We start from the raw sequence: 26,799 nt of genomic DNA, 5'->3' as shown, positions 1-26,799 counted from the left end.
AGAACAAACCTCTGCACAGGGTAGAAAGGCACCTTCTACCGGAGCTCTTGGGTTACAGGTCACTGAAAAAAGAAGGGAGTTGGGCAAAAAGAGCCTCAAATTGGCCTTCTCCCTAGTCTTTTAATGGAGGATTTTGTAAGCTCCGTATTATTTCCAGCACCAGCAAAGAATACATGAGGTTGGCAGAAAACTTCAATAAAAGCAAAATAATTCAAAGCACAAAACAAGAGATAATATAATGCCATCTAGCTTCATTGCTAATACAGGCTATCTCTACAGACAAAACAAAGAACTGGGGCTGGGAATTCCCTGGTGGTCCAGGGGCAAGGACTTGACTCTTTCACTGCTGAGGGTGCAGGTTCAAGCCCTGATGGGGGAACTAAGATCCCACAAGCCACGTGATGTGGCAAAAAAAAGAAGAACTAGGGCTAATTTTTTAAATAAAAAATTGCTATGCTTATTATTACTAGTATTTTAATAATATTTGTGACGTCTTAAATGACCTTAGAGTTTCTGAATCTGCAATTTCTGTTGAAGAGCTTTCTTATTTGAAGAGCTTTTCTTTTTATTATGATTTTCATATTCCTTCAACAATTTATATAGTTTGCTCCAAATCATTAGTGTGCAAAATACATGCTGATACTCAGAAATATTTGGGAAACATTACCATGACTGGCTCTATAAAATTTACTTCCAAGTTTCTGTACTAGCCCTTGAGGCTTCATCTGGGACGGGTGAGAAACTGCCTTTGATGGGCCCTTAAATCCTCTTAAATCCTTTAAGAGAACAAGAAGAGAACCCAAGCCTGGGCCAGGTTTTAGGAATCTGAGCCTGAGCCCATCAGACCTCCCAGGTCACTGCAGGAGAGGTCACTGAAGATCATTACTGACTAGATTTTAACAGGTATCTCTTCTTCATACTTCCTAGACATTTGTAATTCTCTATGATTAGGTTATATCTCCCATTGATTATCTAGAGAACCCCCAAATTCAATATGCCTATTGCCAAAAAATGACAGATCAGTCTAGTAATTCACTCCCTATTTACAACTTGGTTCAAAGCTCATAAAAGAATGGAAAGATTAATAAGACATAGATTCTGCTGCCAAGGAGTTTACTATACAATGGTTTACAGAAGCACAATGTGAAAGATAAGTGTCATAAATTTCAGACAGAACTAGTACCATCTCAGTTCAAAAGAGGGTGAAAGTATTGCCATCGCAAGACTCGGGGAAAACGTTTTGGAAGAGGTGGTATTTAACTTGGCGGGGATTCAAAATGTACCTAATGCATAGACATAGAGATAGTGATGAGACCAGGCAAAGGGAGAGGGCAAATGAGGGATTGCATAGTATTAGAACACTTGAAGAAAAAGAAAGAGCATGACTAATCCAGAATACCAAGAGAAGTTTCTGTTTCCTTAAAAGCTTAAAAAAAAAAAAAAAAAGTGCAAAAACTGATAAAGTGGTAGAAGACTTTTTGAAGTGAAAATAATATAGTCCACATTAATATAATTCAGAACTACTGGAGTATACACAAACTAACCAGCAAACACTACCCCCAAAATGAAGTGATATTAATCTGTTCAGGCTTTTTGTCACCTGCAACAAATTAGGCTTTCAATATGCAAAACATCTTCCTTCCAGGAAAACAAATGATCATGATTCCATTTAATTGTAATTTAATGAGGCATAATTTACTTTTTAAAGTGATATACACCAGGTGTGTATTGAAAAAACTGGCCCAGCCAAACCCCAGTGCTATGCTTTGGAAAAAACCTCAAACTAGCCGGAGACTATTTTCATTTCTGTAAATTATATTTCTGTTCACATATTTATTCTAACATAAACTTTTGAAGTTAACCTCTGAAATACTCATATATCATATAACATACATAGCATATCATAGTTTGAAAGTGTTAGGTTACAACCCAAACAAAGATAGATATTAGAATGTCATATAAATCCCAAAGAAAGCTTATATGTACTACTGATTGCAATGCCAAAGGGAAAAATATATGTTTGCCACTTCTACAGAATCATTTGGACTGGTTATTTTAGAGAAAATTAGCTCTATTCCTTTATAATGTATTTTAATTATTAATTGTTGGATGTATCAATAATAAAGTATATAAGCTTTTAAAATGAAAGTCCTTTTCGGAAATCAAGTTACATCTCTTTAAGGGTGTATGGGTTGAAACATATTTACTTTGTAGTAGTGAGTCTGAAAATATATTTTAGTTCATCATTTGCTTAAAACAAATGATGTCCTAACCAATCAAGTTTCAAAGGCACATATACCCCCATTTTACAGATTAAAATTACAGAGGGTCAGAGGTGGAAGAGGCCCTGGCACCCATATGGGCTAACCCCACATCCTGCCACTGAGCATGACCTGTCTATCACATAGTTCCCTCTGAAGGTACTCTTCACGTTTCACCACCCCTTTTCCATGCTTATTGGTTAGCCTTAACTTCATACAATTCTGAAATGTCTGGTTCCAGCTGACGTGACAGCCAAAAAGTGGTATCCTCTGATGAAAACCAGGTGATACCAAATTCTCAGCCTAATTGTACAAAGTGAACTCTTCAGTTTCAGTGGTTAATGCACAGTTAGTTGAAGCTGTGAACCGAGCTCTTGGCTGGACAGGATATTGACATCCTACCACCTGAAAGCTGACCTAGCGAAATCAGTTCTCTCCTAACCTCCAGTCTCATTTCCTTCTAGACGTTCCTGAGAGGCATGTTCTCCTCTGCTCACAAATATAAACAGGTTTCCCTGGGTCCCATATTCATAATCTACAACCCCACTACAAAGCCGACTACTGAAATTCATTTGTGTTATGCTAAAAAATGCTCACCTCCCCCATCACCCCCTAGAGTACTGCTCAGCCATAAAGCCAGAGTACTTAGTCTGATTTGAATAAAAGGTATACAGGGCACAACAATGACAATTTGATTTTTATTATTAAAAATGATGTGTTAAATCCTGAAAGAAAATGTTGTTATTGCATTAGTTTAATAAAAAACCTCTCTTTTACTATAATATTTCTTTATTAGAAAAGACAGCCTATGCATATAGCACTTTTGTACCATGGGGGTAGATAGAATTGAGCATCTAAAGGGAATTAATGTACTCTGCAAATATAAATGCATATACAAAAGTAACATTTGCAGACAAATGTTGCTGTAGAGATGTATTCTATAATGCACTAAAAGACTATGTATAGATCTGTATATGTATATACACTGCAGTTGGCAATACTTTCTCCCTCCTTTGAAGGGAGATGGCACTAGTTCTATTTCACATTTATGACACTTACCATCTTTACATTGTGTAACTATAAAACCTCTTTCTCCCATCATACAGTAAACACCTTGGGAGAAGAATCTGTACATTTTGTGCTTAGTGGTTAGTTGGGGATATACAGGAATATAGAGCCCTAAGAAAGCATCAAATGCATATTTCTCATTTTTCTGGAAGTGGGAGTCCCATCTTTGCTAAACAGTCAGCAGCAGGCCCTGATGGACCACATGTTAAAAGCCTAACTCACAATAACTCAAGATCTTCTCATACAACCTATTGAAAACGATAAGATAATAAATACTGAAATTTTGTGCCATGCAAACTCCACTTTAGAACAAATATTCCATGCACCCCAAACCTACAATTTATTAAATGAAACACTTCCCTCACAGACAGGTTTCTTTGTAGTATATATAATAAAACTTCGCTTGTGCCATCTGACACATCAGAATACTGTAAGCATGCAAAACAAAGTTAGTAGGTGCAACAGAGCATTCTTGAAAACAAAGCAGTCTGTGCTTTCTTAACTGCAATCCCCTTGTCCAAGCCACACTTGAGCATGTACCGTGGAGGAACTTAGCCAAAACCAGATTCCTGGCAACTTTACTACTTTTTACCTACCTAATCTATACAACGATAGATGCAATTAAATAAAGAGTCCTGTCTCATTTTCTTCCTTATCTCTAGGAAGTCTTAGGTACTGGAATGGGGGATGGTGCACAATCTAAGTCAAAATTTTCTAGACACATTAGCACCAAAAGGCAAAAGCAAATACAGAACTGAACAGGTTCCTTTTGGAAACATTTACCAGTGGTGTTCTCAGCTCTGGGCACATACATGGTTTCTACTAACACCTCAAGTACCTGGCACCATGACTATTGAATTCACAAAGTGCTGGGCCCTGGTTATTCCTAGTTTCCATGAGTATTCTGCGAAACAACTGTTGGCAAACTTCCAAAAAATTTACTAGCTTTGGCTACTTTGTCAAAACATTGGCAAAAATAGTACTTTCAAAAACAAAACAAAACAAAAACATACATTTAGTGCATATTTATATCTCAAATGTAGCAAATGCATTCAGATATAAGAAGAAAAGCAGTCTATTAACATATGAGTTGACTCTGTCCTGAAATAATTATAAAACATTATTTTTTCTTGCTGAACATTTTCTGCCTTAGCTTCAATCACCTCCAGGGTCAAAAGCATCTGTTCTTACACAGTACATGCAACATATTACATATTATCATACCACAATGGGATTACTGGTTTAAAAGTCTGTTTATTCCTCATACCTCCTTGAAGGAGGGACTGTGTCTTTCTGCTCTATGATAACAGAAATGATTGAGAAAAAAGGGGATATGAGTATGAGTTCTGAAGTTAGAATTGCTGGGTTCAAAACTGGGCTTCAACTGGACAAGGATTAATTAATCTCCTTATGGCATAGTTTCCTCACCTGTAAAAATGAGATAATAATTGCACTTCCCTCATAGGATTCCCTAGAGAGCTTACAACTGTACCCTATATGTGTTAAATGTTCAATAACCGTTAGCCCTCATTATAACCCCAGCATAGTCTCTGAATGCTTAATAATTATTTGTTAAATGAATGGATAAAGACAGAACTAACATCAAAGTACATTTCTTATTTTAAATTTGCAACTTCATATATTCAAGGCCCTCCACTTATATTTTGCTAGATGTCTTCCCATACAGAACACAGAAAATATTTAAAAGAAAATTTTTTAGGAAGTAGAATAATTAAAATTATTTGGGATAGAGGAGAATGTAAAAAAAAATTTAATAAATTATCTAAAGTGAAATGAGCATACGGACATTCAGGACAGCACTAAACTAAGATATTCATTTATACTTCAAGGAAGTAAAACCACTTTCCTTCCTTAAGTAACTTCTAAAATCAGCCTTAATCTGCATCATTGTTGAAGCATGGGTCACAATGATCAGTGGATGATAAAATTAATTTAGCATACCATAACTAGTTTTTATAACAAAATGCAATTAAATAGATTAAAAATTACCACAGTGCTTCATACATGCATTGTTTCATGAAGGCTTTTTTTTTCTTTCATGAATAAATATACAGATAGATAAAGATATAGTTGGAAATGAGATAGAACTCAAAACAGACAGACATACATATGTGCACAAATGTGTGAGTGTGTCTTTGTGTACTAGCTCATGATGTAAAAATTATTTCTTACTGGGTGTTGTAGTCAGAGAAATTTGAAAGTAAATACTGTTGTCTACAGGAACAATTTTAGGCACAAAACTGGCAGATAGAATTTAAACAACCTTGTAATTTCCAATTGACTTCAAAGTGATTCAGTTATATTTTTCTCACAGAATTTTTGGCCTTTAAACTTAATTCACTTTATTTGAACAAACATGCACTTAACCCCAGGCCAAATGGTCATCATTTCAATCAATGGCAAAAAAAGGAACCATTTATGTATTTTTTAAAGTTACTTTGAATAAGCAAAGGTGAAAAGCATATAAATAATGGAATCTAAAGCTAGTGTTTCCTTATATTTCTTCTATAAAAATTCTACTTTAATTATAAACATCACCCAGGACTTGGAGAAACTAGATAAATAATAAAACTAGGCTTTCCACTAAAAGTGCAGGCGTCTACTGAGACACACTCACTAGAAGTGAAATACCTTATTTAGCACAGAGACCCCCTCATCTGTGTGAAACGAGTCAATCACTCCTTGTTAGAGAATAGTGACAAAAACTTATAAAACCATCATCAAAAGGCAGTCTTTTTGAGTAAAGTAGAAAAACCTGAATTTTCTATAATAGTTCAGCAACTAATTTTTTTTTTTTTTTTTGGCCGGTATGCGGGCCTCTCACTGTTGTGGCCTCTCCCGTTGCGGAGCACGGGCTCCAGATGCACAGGCTCAGCGGCCATGGCTCACGGGCCCAGCCGCTCCGCGGCATGTGGGATCTTCCCGGATCGGGGCACGAACCCATGTCCCCTGCATCGGCAGGCGGACTCTCAACCACTGCACCACCAGGGAAGCCCAGCAGCAACTAATTTTTAAGGACTTTGCACACTGATCAGGGATGAAAGGAATAGGTAGAAGAGAGTGCTGTCATATTTCTTTCCTCTGATTCTTTGGTACAAGTTTTGTGAAGGACGGGGAAAAAGGAGTCTTCATATTTTCTTTTACATAAAATGCTCTATTTCAATTAGATTTAGGAATGGGAATAGGGGTGGTATACGTTTGACAGCTACTGAATCAACATTCTCTTTACCCAGAGCACAAACAGAGACAGCATCTCCCCCATGCTTTTGGGCTGAAATTGCCTAAAAAGTGCTAATTAATGATAGTCTTTATATGTAAGGAGGACTAAATTGAGACCACTATCTAGAGGGCCATCCTTAAGTCACTGAATAACTTTGAGACACTGCTATCCTAGGAGATATTAATATTACTACAATCTTTACATCTATGAATTCAAGCCAGTGATTCTGAAATGAAAGAGTACCTATTTCATGAAGCTTGCAGGGCCATCTTTTCCTACTTTATTAATTTAACGCTGAAATCAAAAGAGAGTATGTTATTTGCTTCAAAACCCAATAACATGTTCATGCCTGATCTGCAGCATTTCATATTTACAGCTCATCTTTCAGTTGGAGGACTTCCTTTTTCTCACAGGTTTCCTTGTCATTTTATAACCAGCTTACTGGACCAGGGAGTCAAGACCCCTGGATTTACATTGTATTCTATTCCTGTATGACTTGCTGAGTGCCTATATCTCTACTGGATATTGAGAAGTAATGACTTGAGACCAGAGGTCAGCTGAGAAAGAATTCTAAATATCCTGGAGGTCAAGTTTTCTACAAATATAAACTGTACATGTAATTAAATCATGCCTACCTTTGGCTAACAATATGTATAAATCAAACACAAAGTTAAAAGAGAAGATCCCCCCAACCCCGAAAAAACTAACTGGTAACACACTAAAAGCTCAGACTTCCAAATATTTTGGTTGCTAAAATTTTCATTTTGTTGCTACACATCTCTTCCTAACTGTGCCACTTCGAAATATGTTTAGTAAGTCCTTAGACATTTTTAACCTTAATGATACGGGTGGGCAAATACTATAAAAACCGTGCCAATAAAGCAAAAAAGCAAAGTCCATGTCACTTCACACAAAGACATTTACATTTCTAGCTGTTGACCTTACTGCCAATTTTTCTGATACATAATTCAATTTAATTTTCCAATCTGTTGAAAACATTCTCTGGTTGCTGAGTGACTTCATAAGCTGTATTTATGACCCTGGCCTTAAGTTTTTTCAAATGATGTGGCTTTGATATGTAAACAGCAGATTCTTTGCAAAGTCTCATAAAAAATAAAAAGTAGGCAAATAAGGACAGGTCAACCAAATGAGTTCCCAAAGGATTTAAAAAATCCTCTTCTCTATCAGATAAAACCAAGATGAACAGCTTTCTCAAAAAAGGCCTTTGACAAAAGGCTGTAAACTGTGTAACTTTGTGACTTTTTCATCAAACTAAAGAAGGAGCAAGACACCAAATTAGAGGCCTTTCTGTTGCAGAAGAATAACACATTTTGCAAAACACACAGGGGCTTCTACTGAAAACATGTTTCTAAGAATTGGCTCAGGAGAGCTACCTGAGACACAAAATGAACCCGAACTTTCTGAGTTATGGCATAATCTGCTAGAGGAAAAAGAAAAATAACTACACTGTGTAAATAACGAATGTGACAAGTCTCGTTTTCAAACAATACAAACCTCTTAATGCCAATTCTTTGTGTATGGATATTTCCTGACTCCCACCTTCAAGGCAAGGGGCTAGTGGTGCAGACAGGGGCAGAGAATCACACCTCATTTCCCTTTGCTGGCACTCTAATGCTCCCATTCACACGTGGCAGGGCATTCGTTCTGATGGATTTAGCCTAGTTTCGATCAAAGCTTCCTCTACTTCATTTAACAGATTTGCTCAGATGGAAGGTCTCAAAGGAGAAATAATGTTAGTAAATGGGGGATTTCTGAACATATGAATATGTAGGTCATTGGATTTTTAAATAAATTAGAGAATAGTTTATCTATTAAGGAAGATTTATTGTACATATTTCATGAAACCATTCTTATTATAGGTCAGTGGACATCCCCTAACCATTCCTGGGCAATATTAAGCCTTGTAAAATAGTCACAAACCTTTTCATATAGTCATAAGCCTCTGATTGATTTTTTTTTAAGTCCATAAAGTGACAGGGGCAAAAGAATGCTTTAGGTTAGGATTCATAATTAAACTGTCAAAATGCAAAGATGTAAACACAGTAAATAGCCAAGCAACTTATTTCATGTCCATAGGACTGATAAGTGAAAGTGTGCCAACACTAAAATAAATCTGGGATAGAAGGAAAAATGAATGTGCAAAAAAATAAAACCTGACAGAGCACTGGTCCTATTACTTCTTGAAATTATCAGCCTAACAGACCCATTTGCATCAGTGACAGAGCACTGGCGATTCGGCAGGGCTGAGAAGCAAAGCTACTCTGAAACTCACATAAATCACATAATTCATCTTTGAGACTCAGTAAGGATGGCTTTAAGTCAAGTTTGAAAGATCTCATAGGGCCTCATAGCCAATGTCTGTTTCTGTCTTATTCCTTCTCTCTCTCTCCCCCATTCTTCTAACCAAACCCCCCCCACATTCAATATCCACAAGTAAATCTGGCTAATATCAATATTATCCCACTGAATTCAGGGGACTCAGTTTAAAATAACAATAGTGATAATATTTTCAAGAGAAAGTAGTACAGTAAAAAATTCTATACAATTCTATATTATTTCCTTAACAACATCTTGCTCATGATTTATGAATACTGATAATATTTTCAAAACAAAGTAGTACAATAAAAACCTCTACACTATTCCCATAATAACATCTTGCCTTAGATTTGTGAAGGTAGTAGGTATAAAATTGAAGATAACTTTTATTCAAACTACTATCCCATGGCATATCCAAAGGCCAATTAGACTAGCAATGACCCTGATCTATAATCTGGGATAAAAAGCACATCCTGAGATAAAGATTTCTGTGCAAGTGATTTATTCAGGAAGTGCTTCTGAGGGAAACTGGTGAAGGAGTGGGAGAAGCAGGTCAGAGAAGGGAGGAGATCCAAACAAAGTCCCAGCCTCAGCCTGATCCTGCAGAGAGCTCTGGAGGGGAAGTCACACTTCAGTGCTGTCCCTACGATGGAGGCAAGGAGCTGGGTTTTCACCCTCCTGCACCTATCAGACATTGGTTAAGCATTTCCAGCTCTCTGAAGAACCTAGGGGCAGGACAGGAATAAAGACACAGACGTAGAGAATGGTCTTGAGGACACGGGAAGGGGGAAGGGTAAGCTGGGACGAAGTGAGAGAGTGGCATGGACATATATACTCTACCAAATGTAAAACAGATAGCTAGTGGGAAGCAGCCGCATAGCACAGGGAGATCAGCTCGGTGCTTTGTGACCACCTAGAGGGGTGGGAGAGGGAGGGTGGGAGGGAGACGCAAGAGGGAGGAGATATGGCAACATATGTACATGTATAGTGGATTCACTCTGTTATACAGCTGAAACTAACACACCATTGTAAAGAAACCATACTCCAATAAAGATATTAAATATATATATATGGAAATTGAAAGAAAAAATAATAATACAGGATACAAGAATATCTGAGATTCATGAAAGAACCTGATAAAATTGATTAAATCCAGTTTATTCTGAAAAAAAAAAAGACAAATGCACCCCAATGTTCATTGCAGCACTATTTACAATAGCCAGGTCATGGAAGCAACCTAAATGCCCATGGACAGACAAATGGATAAAGAAGATATGGTACAGCAATCAGAGAAGAAAAAGAAATAAAAGGAATCCAAATCGGAAAAGAAGAAGTAAAGCTGTCACTGTTTGCAGATGACATGATACTATACATAGAGAATCCAAAAGATGCTACCAGAAAACTACTAGAGCTAATCAATGAATTTCGTAAAGTAGCAGGATACAAAATTAATGCACAGAAATCTCTTGCGTTCCTATACAGTAATGATGAAAAATCTGAAAGTGAAATTAAGAAAACACTCCCACTTACCATTGCAACAAAAAGAATAAAATCTCTAGGAATAAACCTACCTAAGGATACAAAAGATCTGTATGCAGAAAATTATAAGACATTGATGAAAAGAATTAAAGATGATACAAATAGATGGAGAGACACACCATGTTCTTGGATTGGACGAATCAACATTGTGAAAATGACTCTACTACACAAAGCAATCTACAGATTCAATGCAATCCCTATCAAACTACCACTGGCATTTTTCACAGAACTAGAACAAAAAATTTCACAATTTGTATGGAAACACAGAAGACCCCAAATAACCAAAGCAATCTTGAGAAAGAAAAACGGAGCTGGAGGAATCAGGCTCCCTCACTTCAGACTATACTACAAAGCTACAGTAATCAAGACAGTATGGTACTGGCACAAAAACAGAAATATAGATCAATAGAACAGGATAGAAAGCCCAGAGATAAACCCACACACATATGGTCACCTTATCTTTGATGAAGGAGGCAAGAATATACAGTGGAGAAAAGACACCCTCTTCAATAAGTGGTGCTGGGAAAAGTGGACAGCTACATGTAAAAGAATGAAATTAGAACACTCCCTAACACCATACACAAACATAAACTCACAGTGGATTAAAGATCTAAATGTAAGGCCAGACATCATCAAACTCTTAGAGGAAAACATAGGCAGAACACTCTATGATGTAAATCACAGCAAGATCCTTTTTGACCCACCTCCTAAAGAAATGGAAATAAAAACAAAAATAAACAAATGGAACCTAATGAGACTTCAAAGCTTTTGCACAGCAAAGGAAACCATAAACAAGACGAAAAGACAACCCTCAGAATGGGAGAAAATATTTGCAAATGAAGCAACTGACAAAGGATTAATCTCCAAAACATACAAGCAACTCATGCAGTTCAGTATCAGAAAAACAAACAACCCAATCCATAAATGGGCAGAAGACCTAAATAGACATTTCTCTAAAGAAGATATACAGATTGCCAACAAACACATGAAAGGATGCTCAACATCATTAATCATTAGAGAAATGCAAATCAAAACTACAATGAGATATCATCTCACATCGGTCAGAATGGCCATCATCAAAAACTCTACAAATAAATGCTGGAGAGGATGTGGAGAAAAGGGAACCCTCTTGCAATGTTGGTGGGAATGTAAATTGATACAGCCACTATGGAGGTTCCTTAAAAAACTACAAATAGAACTACCATACGACCCAGCAATCCCACTACTGGGCATATACCCTGAGAAAACCATAATTCAAAAAGAGTCATGTACCAAAATGTTCATTGCAGCTCTATTTACAATAGCCAGGACATGGAAGCAACCTAAGTGTCCATCAACAAATGAATGGATAAAGAAGATGTGGCACATATATACAATGGAATATTACTCAGTCATAAAAAGGAACAAAATGGGGTCATTTGTAGAGTCTCTAGGATGGACCTAGAGACTGTCATACAGAGTGAAGTAGAAAGAGAAAAACAAGTATCGTATATTAACGTATATATGTGGAATCTAGAAAAATGGTACAAATGATCCGGTTTGCAAGGCAGAAATAGAGACGCAGATGTAGAGAACAAACGTATGGACACCGAGGGGGGAAAGCTGTTCGGTGGGGGGGGATGAATTGGGAGATTGAGATTGACATGTATACACTAATATGTATAAAATAGATAACTAATAAGAACCTGCTGTATAAAAAACTAAATTAAATTTGTAAAAAAGAAGTAAATCATGGGGTGGGACAGTGGGGGGGGTGCTGGGGGAGGCGTGAAGCATGGAAAAAAGGGCTGGCTTGTTATCTGCCTCAGCCTCCTCTGGTGTATCACATTACTTTGTGACCACAGGTAACAGAAATGCTTAGAAATGTGTCATAGGATTGCCTGAATATTAATGATCAGGTCAGAAAACATCACATTTATCTTACTCTTCTCATAGGGTCCCATTTGTCATGAAAGTCTTTAGAGACATGAAAAGTAGGGCTAACATTTTCTTTCAAAAGTCTAGCAAAGAAGTAAGCGATGGTGCTCCGAGTATATTTTATATAAGGTCATAAGGAAAAAATAGGCTTCTACCATGCTGATGGCTCAGATAGGATGTGATGCTCTGCTACTCCCTGCATCTAGAATTACATTAGTCTCATGCCCAAGCTGAAGATTCAACATCTTGGCATTACATGATCTCAAACGTGCTGTTTCCCTTGCCCAGAACATGTGACTTAATTTACATTCTTAGTTTCGACAGTATTAAGAAACCAATATAGAAATGTAAAAAATAATAATAAATAATAAAATCAGATTGGCAAAAGGTTGTCTATCTCTGACTCTGGCAGAAGTCATGACCTTGCCATGAAGTATGGGTAGGGGATCATTTTATCAAACAAATATATTTTATGTTTTTAAAAGACACACGGATTAAGATTAAAATGTATTAAAAAGCAAGTTCTTGGAAATATAGCTCCATTCCCTTAATTATGTTACTTTACAACACCAAATGATATAGTGGCAACGGATCAGACACACAAAGTAATTAATAGTTTTTCTTTGAAGAACTGTTATTTTCAAATGCTATTTATTATGAATTTGAGCTTTTCATCTGGAAGTCTTAAACATGAAAAACTAGACTTTTTTTTTTTACAATTCTAGATTCATTTATGAATATCGTGCATGTGATTTTTGTTCTACACACACGCACGCACACACACACACACACACACACACACAGAGGAACTAATTGCTAGATTTGTTCTTGGTCTAATCATCAAAAACAAATCCAGGAGCACAAACTATAGGGTGACAAATCAAATTGCTTTTTATTGAGTTTGATAATAAATGAATAATAGTTATCACGAACTATTTCTGAAAAATATTCAGTAAACTGAGGATATGCTACATATCAGTAAAACAACTGAGTTGTTACAAGACTAATATTGGCCTTAGGTGTCCATCTAAAATCTGATTTTGTTTGCTTTAAGAAAAAAATGTTGAGATTCTTTTCTATCCAAAGATTAACAAGTTATGTTATTATCTATAAAGTTAATTCTATTTGTTTATTATAGCTGACAAATCATTTTACCACTCATGTGATAAAAAAAAAAAAAAGCCTACCATTTGGAAAATCCACAGTTGGTTTCGTGGGGCATAGTACACCACATTTTCCATTTAACAATGCTGCTGGTGAAACCCAGCTGTCCAACCTTGCTGTTAGTGACTACAGTATATACAGCAGAAACAATCTGTCTGTTGACCTCCAGCTTAAGTTCAAACTATGTCATTCTGTCAATACCATCTACCTTGATTAGGCTGGGCTTTATACACAACAGGTTATGATCCCAGAGGGATGAAAAGCTTTCCCAAATTAAAAGCAGAAATTTAAAAGGAAATACTCATACATTCCTATGCAGTTTCCATTTGATATCCTCAAGACTTGCCCATGAACTCAAGCTCACGTTGATTGAATGTGAATGTTTCTTTCTGGGTGTAGCCATCTTACAAATTTAATGGCAGGAGGAAAATAATAAAATGCGTTCCATGCTTCAATTAGACCTTTTATAACTTGGCACTTGAAAGATAGCAATGCCGAAGAAAAATCATTAATCCCCAAAAATAGGCAAGAAGAGTTGGGCAGGAGAAGACAGACCTCCAGGAGTCTAGGGCCTTGGCACAGCATTTCCTCACACCAACACAGCCCACCTTTTGTCTAGCCTCATCGTGAGCCTTCTTCTCTCATGCTTCATGCTATTTGGATGAAATGTATACTGTATTTGATTCTAAAATCCAAAGCAATACGACCATGCTCTCAATTTTATCCTTATCCAAAGGAGCGGTATAAATAACCAGCAATAAAATGTTGGCTAGCCTTGAAATGCCTATTCATGCACATGAATGATAGATGAAAGAACACACACATACACACACACTCACAGAACTGCAAGATACAGACTAAAAGACGCATCCTTCTACTTTGTGTTTTATAATAGTATGCAACAGACTTGCCCCAAAGGATCAGAGTTCTTCATAACCCCAGTTCAGATAACTGTGGACACACAAATGCAGCCCTAGTACTTTGAGTCACAAGAGAATAGTGGTAGAGTGATGTTTGGAACATGTGCAGCCCTCTGTGAACCTCCGGACTCATTTTCAAATGATGTATTGACTCTGTGAATAACAGAATGTATAAGTTAGCTAGGTGTCAAGGGAGCTAGAGATTTCACCCCTCTTGGTCTCCTGCCATACCTAAGCTGTCAGCACCAAACCTCAAACAATCCCACTGCGTTTCTCCCCTGCTCCGACTCCTGCAGTTCCAGCGTGGCTGAAGACTGTTACCAAACCACAGTGGTTGGTTCCATCACTAGTTCATGCTGTTTGACTTCAGCTGAGGCCCCAAACTACCTCACAAATTCTTCTATCTCAAATTGACTCCCTCTCACATCCAAACTGTCAACCCATTTCTGGTCTCCCTTTCAACACCAAATTTTGGAAAGAGTAATTTGCAGCCACTGCTTCTGTATCCTCAAGAGTTAATCCATCCTGAACTCCTAAATTCTCTCTCCTGCCTTCACCACTCAAATGAAATTATATTCTAAAGTTTGCCGAAGATCTCTCCCAACCAATCGCCAAATCTCATGGCACCGTTTCAAGCTTCCCCTTCCCAGACTTAGTTTTCCAGACACAGACAAGTCTCCTTCTGGAAACTCTTTACCCAGGTCCTCTATACTTTTATCAGCATCTCCCTTTTCTTCCACCTCCACCTGCCCCCACCTCTCTGGGCATTTCTCTGTCTCTTTTTCTAGTGTTAGTAGTGCCGGTGGCCTCTCCCCTCCTTCCCCTGTCTCTTTAAATCCCAGGCTCTGTGAATAAACTTCTGTGAATAAACTTTCTCTAACCCTGACAACTCTTCTTAGCACTAAACTGTTATTTTCAATGACTGCTGCACATCTTCACTTAAGAAGTCTGCTAGCACTTCAAAGTCAAAATAGCCCAATCCAAAATAATCACTTTAACCTTACTCCAACCATCTCTTTCGATGCCCTCCTTGATTCTCTAAATAATTTCACTATATTCTTAGTCACCAGGCTCAAACCTTGGCGTTACCTGCACTCCAGGCAGTTGCACTGTCAACTTTACTCTCACAGTGCTTTTTGACTGTACCGTCTACTCCATCGCCGTCAGTCTTGTTCAAAACTTCTACACATTTCAGCTGGGCGCTTAAGGCGGCTTCCTAAATGATATCCCTAACCCTCTTGCGATCACTAAGGGGAAGAAAGTCTTCCTAAGATCCAATTCTGATCACTGGATTATAGCATATTCCTACATAAAACCTTCAGTGTTTCCAGTGCTTATTAAATAGAGTTCAAAGTTCTTAGCATGGCCCCAAGACCTTTTCAGATCTGTTCCCTCCACCTTTAGTTTTATTATCTAGCTTTGCTATCAACTACCAACTAATCCCGCCTTTTGCTGAATCAACACTTTTCTTGTGCATTTTTTTTTTTTAGCCTAAAATACCCTTCTTCTCCGTGTTTTCCTGTTAAATTTTATTTACCCTTCAAGGTCTAACTGCCCAGCAACCTCATACTCAAATCAGTTGTTCACATATGTGCTCACCCATGGTCTTTTTCACCTTTGCATCTGCACAGAGCTTGGCTTCCTGCCTTGCATTTAGTAGGGTGGCTAACTTAAACCGACCATCCTCCTGAAGACTTACCACACTCGCTCTACTGACAGTTAATGACTCCTCATGAACAGCCCCTGTAATCGCTGCGCACATTATCCTGCATTATTCACCTTACTTCACATATTACTCGAATTATCTGGGTACATTTTTTTTTTTTCACTACCAGGTTGGTTAGCTCCTTAAGATTAGGCACTTTTCCTTTTCTGTTACTCATACAGTTGGTCCTCTGTATCTGCGGATGTGAAACCCACAGATACGAAGGACCAACTGTACTGCACCATTTTATATAAGGGACTTGAGCACCTGTGGAGTTTGGTATTCGTGGGGGGTTCCTGGAACCAATCCCGTGCAGATACCAGAGGGACAACAGTATAAGAGCTAGATTACTAGTTCTCAAAGTGGGACCCAGACCAGCAGTATCAGCATCACCTGGGACCGTGTTAGACATGCAAACTTCTGGGTCCCACCCTAGACCTGGTGAATCAGAAACTCTGGGAAGAGGCCCAGCAATCTGTGTTTTAACTGCCTTAAAACAGTGTGATTCTGATGCACACTCACGTTTAGCACTGGTGGGAACGAACTTAATTATAAGCAGCCCTCTATAAAATAAGATATAAATAAATAAACTGTTTACTGTCTTATCATTTAATATTATTTTGGCATATAATTCCCTCAAAACATTAAAAATATGAGTAATCTATCCATTTTTACTTCATCAATATCTTAAATCTAACTTGTACATTTTGAAGGGTTTATTAAAAAATTATAGAAATGATGACATATAGTGATATTCTTTCTATAAAGTTCAAAGACAAGGTAAATAATAGATTGTTTGGGCATGAACAGTTCTAGAACTAGTTTTTTTAAAAAACAAGGAATGATAAGCACAAAATTCAAGATCAGGGTTACGTCTGGGGAAAAGCAAATGAAAAAAAGGGAGGAGAGGAGGAACACACAAAGAGACCCAGGTCATTGGTAACATTTCAGGTCCTGAGTTGGGTGGTGGGTTCACAGACATTCGTTACATTACTGAAATTGATTAATTAATATGGCCAAGTATGGATCAATGGTGATAGTATTTCATGAACTAAGGATTATTAATTAATCTAATTCTACGTGCTCTGAGATCCATAAAAAAAATTTTAAAGAGATAAGAAAGAACTAATACTTGCCACAATCTGTCCTTAGTATTATTCTGAATCACCAATTATGACGTTCATTGCTAACGGTACCTGTGTGCGATTGAATGCCACTCTTGCAAAGACAGCTTGGGACACACTGGCCCTCTTCAGCTCATCTCTGACTTGCTGGTAGATATCTGGAGATACTTCCACAGAAGAGTTGGTTGGCTCCGGCTTAACTGCTCTGGGAATGGGTGGATGGTTCAGAAACTGCTGGTTGATGGCTTGAGGATGCTGGTGAGCCAGGAGACGGCTAACGGCAATCTGTTGGTTTATCAGATGGGCCATGGCGATTTGTTGCCTGACAAGTTGTGGACTGAGCTGGGGAGAAAGAAGACCAGGGCTCATGATGGGCTGTAACGCGGGCACTTGGTTTCGGATTGGAGTACTGTGGTGGATTTGGCTATGTGGAGACTGTTCGCTGGTTTTCCCCAGGGATGCCAGCTGGTTCATATTTGGTAAATGCATTGGACGCTGGCCCAGAACACAATAGTCTGAAAGGTTTTCTCGTTCCACTCTTTCCACTGTTAAAAGATAAAAATGATAATTCATCATTATCGACATTGGCATAATTTGTTTCTGATACACGTAGTATTAAATTATATTTTTGGTATATTAATGACGTAGACGTTTTTCATACAAAGCTGGAAGCCCCAGAGTAAAAGTGAGTTATCCTTTCCTGGAAAATGTTACAATAATAGATTTTTCCATAGGTTATGGTATGAAAGTAAAAATATTTGCCACTTCAATTTTCTTTAATTCCTAAAACTAGGCATTTTATTAAATAGGCAAGACAGAAACCACTAACCATTACAAATTCTAAATCCTCTCATATTCCCAAGCTGTATCATCTCCCTCTGTGACAAAAGCACCAGCTGTTTTCATCTTCTGTAGTTTGTGGTTAATGGTGTAGTTCATGGTTATCAGGAAATGACAAGGACAACGTCTCCTGTCAAAGTAACTGCTACCTCCCAATAAAAATCTCACATAAATACTATTTTACAGCTATGGAAATATTTATACAAAATGTCTGTCACATAGTATATCCTTTCATCTCCTCACCTGCTATCTTTTTTATAGGAATATTTCTTTAAGAAATGGATATTTTAATGATTGTGATCTGCACTAGGATAAGAAAAAAGTCTCACAAAATTAATAACATCGCCTTGATTTGCCATTAAATAAAATTCTCCCTTTCTCCAGGTTATCTATCTTTTATGTTTTGTTGAACTTTAGTAAAGATTTAAGGAATAACCTTGAAAGGGAGAAAAAAAGAAAGTATCATATATGTTCATACATGAGGCAGATTGTTTTCTTCCCTCAAGAATATGCCTCAGGAAAGAGTCACATCAGAGTCAAATCCTTACCTAAAACTTTGTATTACATTATTATGTAAAGCAAAGGTTTGTTTGGGGAAAACACATTAGGCTGAAACAACCTCTATCCTTACTAGCTTTAAATGCTTATGGATGTAATCTAACAAAATCTGTGTTTTAAAGTAAAAATTCCTCATAGATTTAGTAATTTTTTCCTACAGCTGAAAGTGTTTGATATGATAATGCAAAAGCGTATTAATATAATGTTAAAGGACACTACTTGGAGTGGTTACATGCTGGAGAGCAGAAAAGTATTCACCTATAAGACAAATTTTTAAAATAACTGCCCCCCTTATATGCAAATAGCGCTTGTAAATTGGTATATGGTTTACAGCGACAGAATCATATTTGATCAAAAAAGTGCTGAGTCTCAAAAAATTTAGGAAATTATGTGTGCTGGAAAACTAGTTGAGATGACTCAAAGTGATGACAAAGTCACTAGAACCAAACCACATGCAAAAAATTTGAATAAAATCAACCAATGAACTATAAAGCCAAGGAAAGTGATATTTCTAAATTAATATTTTATGTAATATGTGATTTTCAAGTACATATGTGGAAGTAAATTAATACATTAACCATATGTAAATAGATATCTGATCATTTTATCTATATTTCTGAAGGTTTTATATATTTAAAACTTCTCATTGGTAATATAGATAAACATCCACATCTTGGGAGCACCTTATATTCAGACATATACAGTATTTCTTCCTGCTTTTTAAAAAAACTGAGTGATTGCTTAACTTTCCTATGAACCCCTAAATAAGTCAAAAGTTTACCTCAAACTTCTTTAGGAGTTCAATTTCCAACCTAATCCTTTCAATGTAATTCATATAGTTTGTATTCAACTTTCCTTCATAAGGTTCAAGGTGAACAAATTATTTTAATCTTATTCTCTAAAGGCAAACGTTTTTTATTCATTGTATTAATTAAACCTTAAGGTATACAATCTGGAAAACCAAGCCAAGCAAATGGTTAAGAGCCTTCAAACAAGGTAATCGAACACAGTTTTCATAGAACAGAAGTTACTATTGTAAGTTCCTTATTGAAAGAAGTAAAGAGACCACGGACTGCTTCCAGAGTAAAGTCATACTTTATAGGCAGAAATATTTGCCCTCAGGTAGACATCTGATTTGCTTTTGTTTGTTTGTTTGCTTTTTAATTCAGCCAAAATAAAGGCAAATTCAAGTAGCAAAAATTATGTTTTCGGGTACTTAAGAAGCAGACGGTTTATCCATTTCTTTTTCTACTTAAAAAGCATAGAAACACCCTCTTAATGCATACATTCTTTGATCAAAAGCCAATTTTCCAAAATGTCAGTATTTTCATCTTTCAATGACTTAATTACATTTGAGTTACTTTCTTAAGATACATCTAAATCCCATCATTAATAAAAAAACAAATGTCAGAGCTCCATGAAACCTCTATGAAATTGGTGCCGTAAGAATCAGAATAACGTCAGTCCACAGTCCTTTAAGATTACACATAATAATTCTCCTTTTCCTTATGAGTTCCCAGAGCATTAGAGTCTCATATAGTTAAGAACAGTAACTATGGAAGCATCCTTAGAGACATGTGGTAACACCATGAAGTATTAACTGATTAGTAAGCCATAATGAAGGCATTGCAAATGCAAATGTCTACACATGCAGGTAGAGCACAACAGCCAGAGAAGCCAGCAGCAGAGATACTAGGAGGAGAGAGAGAAACCCTGCCCACTCCAAACAAAGCAGCCACTAACTTGATTCAGCCAGTTGTCTTTCTCATATTGTCATTTCTTTTTTTTTTTTACATCTTTATTGGAGTATAATTGCTTTACAATGGTGTGTTAGTTTCTGCTTTATAACAAAGTGAATCAGCTATACATATACATATGTTCCCATATCTCTTCCCTCTTGCGTCTCCCTCCCTCCCACCCTCCCTATCCCACCCCTCCAGGCTGTCACAAAGCACTGAGCTGATATTCCTGTGCTATGCGGCTGCTTCCCACTAGCTATCTACCTTACGTTTGGTAGTGTATATATGTCCATGCCACTCTCTCACTTTGTCACAGCTTACCCTTCCCGCTCCCCATATCCTCAAGTCCATTCTCTAGTAGGTCTGTGTTTTTATTCCTGTCTTACCCCTTGGCTCTTCATGACATTTTTTTTTCTTAAATTCTATATATATGTGTTAGCATACGGTATTTGTCTTTCTCTTTCTGACTTACTTCACTCTGTATGACAGACTCTAGGTCTATCCACCTCATTACAAATAGCTCAATTTCCTTTCTTTTTATGGCTGAGTAATATTCCATTGCATATATGTGCCACATCTTCTTCAGATTTTTTTTCAAAAAAATGAAAAATCTGGATTTTTACATGATAGCTCCTAAATTTAGGTATTGGCAAATAATTCTATTTTCAAAACACAATAAAAGCCAAACAAAACATTTCTGAAAACTAGATCCTGCCCATCCATGGGCTACCAGTGTCAAAATTTTGTCTACGAGACTAAAGACACCCGCTATGTTGTTAAAGAAAAAAATATTCAACAACACTTGTTAAAGATGTTAAGGCAGACCTTATCCAGGACCATCGCAATAGGTACAGGGACCACAGCAATGGGATTTTACAGTGGGGAGAGAGATTGGGCGCAACTCCAAATACAGCATGGGCAAGTGGGAATTTATAGCCAAGGAGCAGGGTGGAGGTCAGGGGATGGAAAATTACTAAAAGGAAACATCAGGAGTAAGTGGGATTCTGGCTAAACCAACCTAACAGGATTCTTTGCTAAAGACAGGCTAGGGTGATCAGACATCACCTGGGGGATGGTGGAGGATGAGGAACCTGATGAGAATGAGATATCCAGGGTGATCAGGTACAAGGCTGGGGGTTTCTGGTTAAACTGACTTAGCAGGGTTCTTGTAAAACTGGATTTTACAAGGAAGTGCACAGATGGGCCTAGGAGAAGGTTCAGGAGCCTGTCTAAAGTTTGGTCAAGCAAAGAATCTTTGTCAATGTTCTCCAGTCCCTGACAGCTCTATCAATAAAAGTCAAGTTCTTTACTTCCAAGAATAAAGAAAAAACAAACAAACAAACCAATCATCCCAACTTTAAGAATGCCTAAACATCAAATGCTCACCCACAGGCTGCATCTCTTCTGACCAAGGTTCATGGTTTCAGGAACGGTTTGCACAGATTTTGCCAAATCTGAAAAACTTTTTTCTTTTTTTTCTGCCGCCACTCTTATACAGATAATATCAGAATAATATTTTAACCTCTTATGTCACAGCAGATGAAATACAAATGCTTACCAAAAAGTCAGAGGAGCATCAACAATGTACCAGACTCAGTCTGAAAGCTGAGCCTGGGTCTTCAGTATTTCTTTTCCCTTTTCTTTCTGGCCTTCCTGCCTTCCTTCCTTCCTTCCTTCCTTCCTTCCTTCCCTCCCTCCCTCCCTCCTTCCCTCTCTTCCTCCCTTTTTCTTTCTTTCTTGTTAAATTTGTTGAAAGTAACCACAATGACTGAAATGTAGACCTAACAGCAGTGCCTGATTTTGTGTTTTGCTTTTTCATTCTGATAGAAAACATTATGTTAAGTCTACTTTAAACTAAACCAAGACCAAAGGTAACTCCCTGGCTCTGAGGGCCCATCTTATCTCTGCAATACTCAGCCATGGATCAGAAATCCTTAAAAACCTGAAGGATAAAAGGCAGCACTGCCTCTCATGACGAGCACAATGTTCACATTCACAACAGAAAATATTCTCAATAAAGCCAAAATGCTTACTTATTAAAGAGACATTAAAAACACAACTGCTTCCAGGACTTTACATCAGAGCTGCAATTTAATTCACAGTGAATTTGATTCTACGGTTGGCAAAGTCCTAAAGGGCAATCTGTGAGGTGGGAAGTGCCTGGGAAGGAATGATTACCCCAGCTTCAAGTACAAGTCCCCAAACAGAGTGTGGCTTGAGGCTGTTGAGGCAAGTGGGGCTGAAATATTTCTACCTTGGGTAGCTGAGCAGCTCTCTGTAGCTATTTTAACCTCTGGAGGAGGGTCCCAGTCCTGGGGCCTTGCCGGTGCATAACTAGGATCTGGAGTCTGCTCAGGTTTCTGAGAAACTCACAGTTCCAGTAGGACCTTGCCAATTCCTTTGAGCTTTCTGGGATTGAGTGAAAATTGCACAGACTAGGAAACAATTATGTAACCACCCTCTGAGCTTCTGGAGTTCTATATAACTCCAAAGTAGGAGAGGCCTTTGTAGCCCTGTATTAGAATCCCATGGGCTCCTGAAGCCTTCCCAAGCTCAGAGAGTTGATGTTCTAACCAAGAGCACCCTATGAACATTAGCTATTCAATGTCCAAGACCGCTGGCTATGGCAGGTTGCTCATAGACAAGAAAGTGACACTCCTCCCCAGGGATTTATCCACATTACAAGGAAAAGATATTTGGTTAAAAAGTCTCATTTTATTTCATGCAATTTTAAGTACATTTTGAAGTCAAGTACTTATTTTAATAATCACAAATCCCTGATATATACATATGTATCTTAGGTGGTTGCAAGAACATTCTAAATACTCAAGAAAATATATGTCTATATATAAATCTTGTCTTATATTCCTCTTTGGCTCTTAATTTTTTATTATAATTTCTTTATGGCAATTTTGGGTAAATATGTTTTCAGCTGTTGGGAAAGATGTATGTTATAATAGTTAAAAGCAGAGATTTCTAAGCCAGACTGCCAGGGTTTAAATCTCAGCTCTACCATTTGGTAGATGTGTGACCTCAGGTAGGTTACTTAACTTCCCTGTGCCTTAGTTTCCTTGCATATTTAATGTGGGTTAAAACTTATGCCTACCATGAAGGATTACTGTGTGATTAAATGAGAATATATATCAACACTTAGAACAGTATCTGGCACTATGCAGTTTACCATTACTATTACATTCACCTTGCCTGTGTGTGTCTGTGTCTGTGACTGTGTGTGTATACTGGCATAGATGGATGGACGTAAATTGTACATTTCAGTTTTGCGCTAGGTCAGAGATATTCAAAATATAGTCCCTTGAACCATCAACATCCATATTGCCTGGAAAACTCTTAGAAATACAAATTCAGGATCTCTTAGAGTTCTTATGTATACCAAATTTCCAATGATTCTTATGTACACTAAAGTTTGAGAATCAATGTCTCTATCATTTTTGCTTTTACTTATTGTCTTTTGAGATTATACAAAATACAGCTGCCAGGTGATTTTTATGTATGCTAAAGTTTGAGGATCGCTGTTCTATACGGTCTTTGCTTTTATGTTGTTGTTGTCTTTTGAGATTATACCAGACATTTGTAACTGTCATATTCCATTTTTTTCTCTAAAACCTAATGACATTAAGGATTCAATCTGACTGAACGTTCACTATCCTATAAATGTATCTAAACATTTTAAATTTTCTTCTCTATGATATATTTTTAGTTTTTGTTGATGATTAGTTTAGTTTTTGTTATACTGAAGCAGCATTGACTGGACCTGATACTAGAAAACTGCATTCAAATCTACATTCTAACTCTTACTAGCTGTGGGGTCTCTTTGAGCAAATTGGAGATTCTCTGGATCTCAGTTTTGCCATAGGGAAAATATTATTATCTTAGAATTGTAAGAGTAAATTTTAGATGATCAGTGTCTACGTGAAAGATCTTTATTAAAGGGCTACTGTAAATTTCACAAAATATCTATATAATTATGATTAACAGATTAGGCTTGACATTTCAAAATTTCCTGATTAGGACATTCTGACCAATGTCTGCTGTTTCCCAAAGGTCATCTAAAGAATTGCAACCTTTCCTTTGGTTTAAGTAACTATGCCATGTTACATCATGTTACTTTTTAAAACAAATCCCTACAGTTTAGAAGAATTCGTTGTCAATTTAGAATCACATGCTTCATGGCATATGCAGGAATATGTTGGATTCAGTTTCTCCAAATGAGGCTTAATAGTTCATATCCTGACCTTCAAATTAGGAGACAGCAGCATAGATGGGAAATAAAATGACAATCTCACAACTCTTGAAATTAAATTTACAGGAATGCTACATAAATATGGCTTTAAGTTTCAAAATTTATTATAAATAAAAAATGGAAAGAAAACTTAAGGAATAAAACATGCTTCAAATGTATACGTGTTATATTTACATTAACCAAAAGAAAGAAGGAGAGTGTCCTACAGTTTTTTTAATTGAAGCATAGTTGATTTACAATATTGTGTTGGTTTCATGTGTATAGCAAAGTGATTCAGTTATACATATATATGTATATATCTATATTTTTTTGATTCTTTTCCATTATAGTTTATTACAACAGTATTTTAAAAAAGCAAATGTTTAATGGATTGCTTTTATTTTCCAGGGAATGAGTAGGTATCAAAAAGGTCCTAACTAAAAGAAATACACACACACACACACACACTAGTTTTTCTTCTTCAGTTTAGTGTTTCTCTGTTAGATTTCATTATTTTTATTACATCTATATTTGCTATACATGCTATATAAAGTAAACCCAGTAAAATTTCAATACTCCAAATATACTCCAATGACTTTATGCCCCGAAGTATACTTTCTGAAGAGGATTTATGAGCAAAAGGTAAAGCATCTGATATGTAGAGATGTCTGTCAATCAAAGCAAGACAGCATAGGATAGGTGGAAAGAAGAGCAAACTGGGATTTTTAAACCTGAGTTCTAACTAGCTGGGTGATCTTGGGATTACCTGTAAAATGAGAAAGATTACCTGTAAACTGGTTTTAAAGCAACCTTCCAGCATCTTGATAGCATCTTAAAGAGTACTGCTGCTAGGATTTTCAAAACAATTCCCTTTCTCAGAATAATTGCTTCTGTTTTTTGACTCTTCAGCAAAAATTCAAGACTTTCCCAAGATACCTCTCTTTGTGAAACTCCCCAATGCAACAGGAATAATAGTGGATTACAGTGGCAATAGCAGCAGTTGTAGTATTGCTCTTGCAAGGTTATCTATCAATACTGCTTAAAAGACTGATAATTTTTTCCAGAACTATGAACCTAGTGCTTCAATGCAAACCTTAACACAATTGCCTTTGAGAAATAAGCCCTGGGGTTTTGTCCATAGTTATAATGAGTGGAAAGAAATGAATTGGGTAAAAGGCTTTGCACTGAGAAATTTCTGGAATTTCTGGCCTATGGATTTTTCCTTAAACCATTAAGATGCTTATACAAATGTAAACAGATTAGCAAGAATGAGTGCTAATGGATTCCTTAATAAGCTAACACTGCAGTATTCCCCAGAACAAATCCTGGAAACCCTGGATAGAAGAATATAAGCCAAATAAAAAAGGATAGTGCATTTCTCTGTGACTCCTTCAGCCTCAAAAAGTGATTCTACAAGGTAAGACACAGGCTGGCCATTTGGCACTCTTGGTGGGGAAGCTGCCAATCAAATCGACAATTCTGAATGGGCACCCAAACCTTGAGCATAGGGAAAAGATATTCTTGAGCATATCATTGCCTTGGACTTCCAAACCTCCACCCCAAGTTCCCTGCTCCCGTGACACTACACCCCAACATTGGGCCCCAATTTTAAGGATAATGATCCTGTCTAATATCAGAGAAGTCAGGTAACTTGTTCAGGGACAAACAGCAGTCCAAATGTAGACAAATAGTTAGGAAAAATTAAAATGATTAGGACTACTGGCTCTAGCCTCATAAGCATAATAAATCACAAGACCAGTGAAAACTAGTGGGGTTTTTTTCTCTTTTTCTGCATAACTCAAAGTGAAGTTCTCGGGGCCTAAATGTTTCACAAGTACTTTTGTTGTATTCCCTTTAGAGAAAAATGTTTTTATTATAAGTGACTGCAGGTAACATCTAGCCTTCTACCACTTACATAGTAGCTAAGGCACTGAGCTAAACCCTTTACACATCACTGTCATTTAATTCTCACATAACAATTGTATGACATAGATATTATTATGCCCACATTATTGAAGAAGAGGTTGAAGCTCAGAAAAAAACAATGTCACTAACCTATTAAAGCAAGTAGCAGAAATCAAACCAATGTCTTTAGGACCTTTAAAGTCTTTGTTCCACTGCTTACGCTAACCTGCCCAACTTGGGA

General features: G+C 37.1%; 1 protein-coding gene across 10 annotated transcripts in view; it reads right to left on the bottom strand.

Annotated features, from left to right (window-relative positions):
• The window catches only part of SATB2 (SATB homeobox 2), a 201,344-nt gene that overhangs the window by 62,504 nt on the left and 112,041 nt on the right, over window positions 1-26,799 (bottom strand). For all 10 annotated transcript variants that reach the window (XM_067741096.1, XM_067741093.1, XM_067741094.1 and 7 more), the window contains one exon: window positions 17,349-17,821. In XM_067741096.1, coding sequence (XP_067597197.1) covers window positions 17,349-17,821 — 473 coding nt within the window. The remainder of the gene's footprint in view (window positions 1-17,348; window positions 17,822-26,799) is intronic.

Source organism: Pseudorca crassidens, chromosome 6 (assembly GCF_039906515.1).
Source record: "Pseudorca crassidens isolate mPseCra1 chromosome 6, mPseCra1.hap1, whole genome shotgun sequence".
Classification (NCBI taxonomy): domain Eukaryota; kingdom Metazoa; phylum Chordata; class Mammalia; order Artiodactyla; family Delphinidae; genus Pseudorca; species Pseudorca crassidens.
This window is presented reverse-complemented; position numbering and strand designations above follow the sequence as displayed.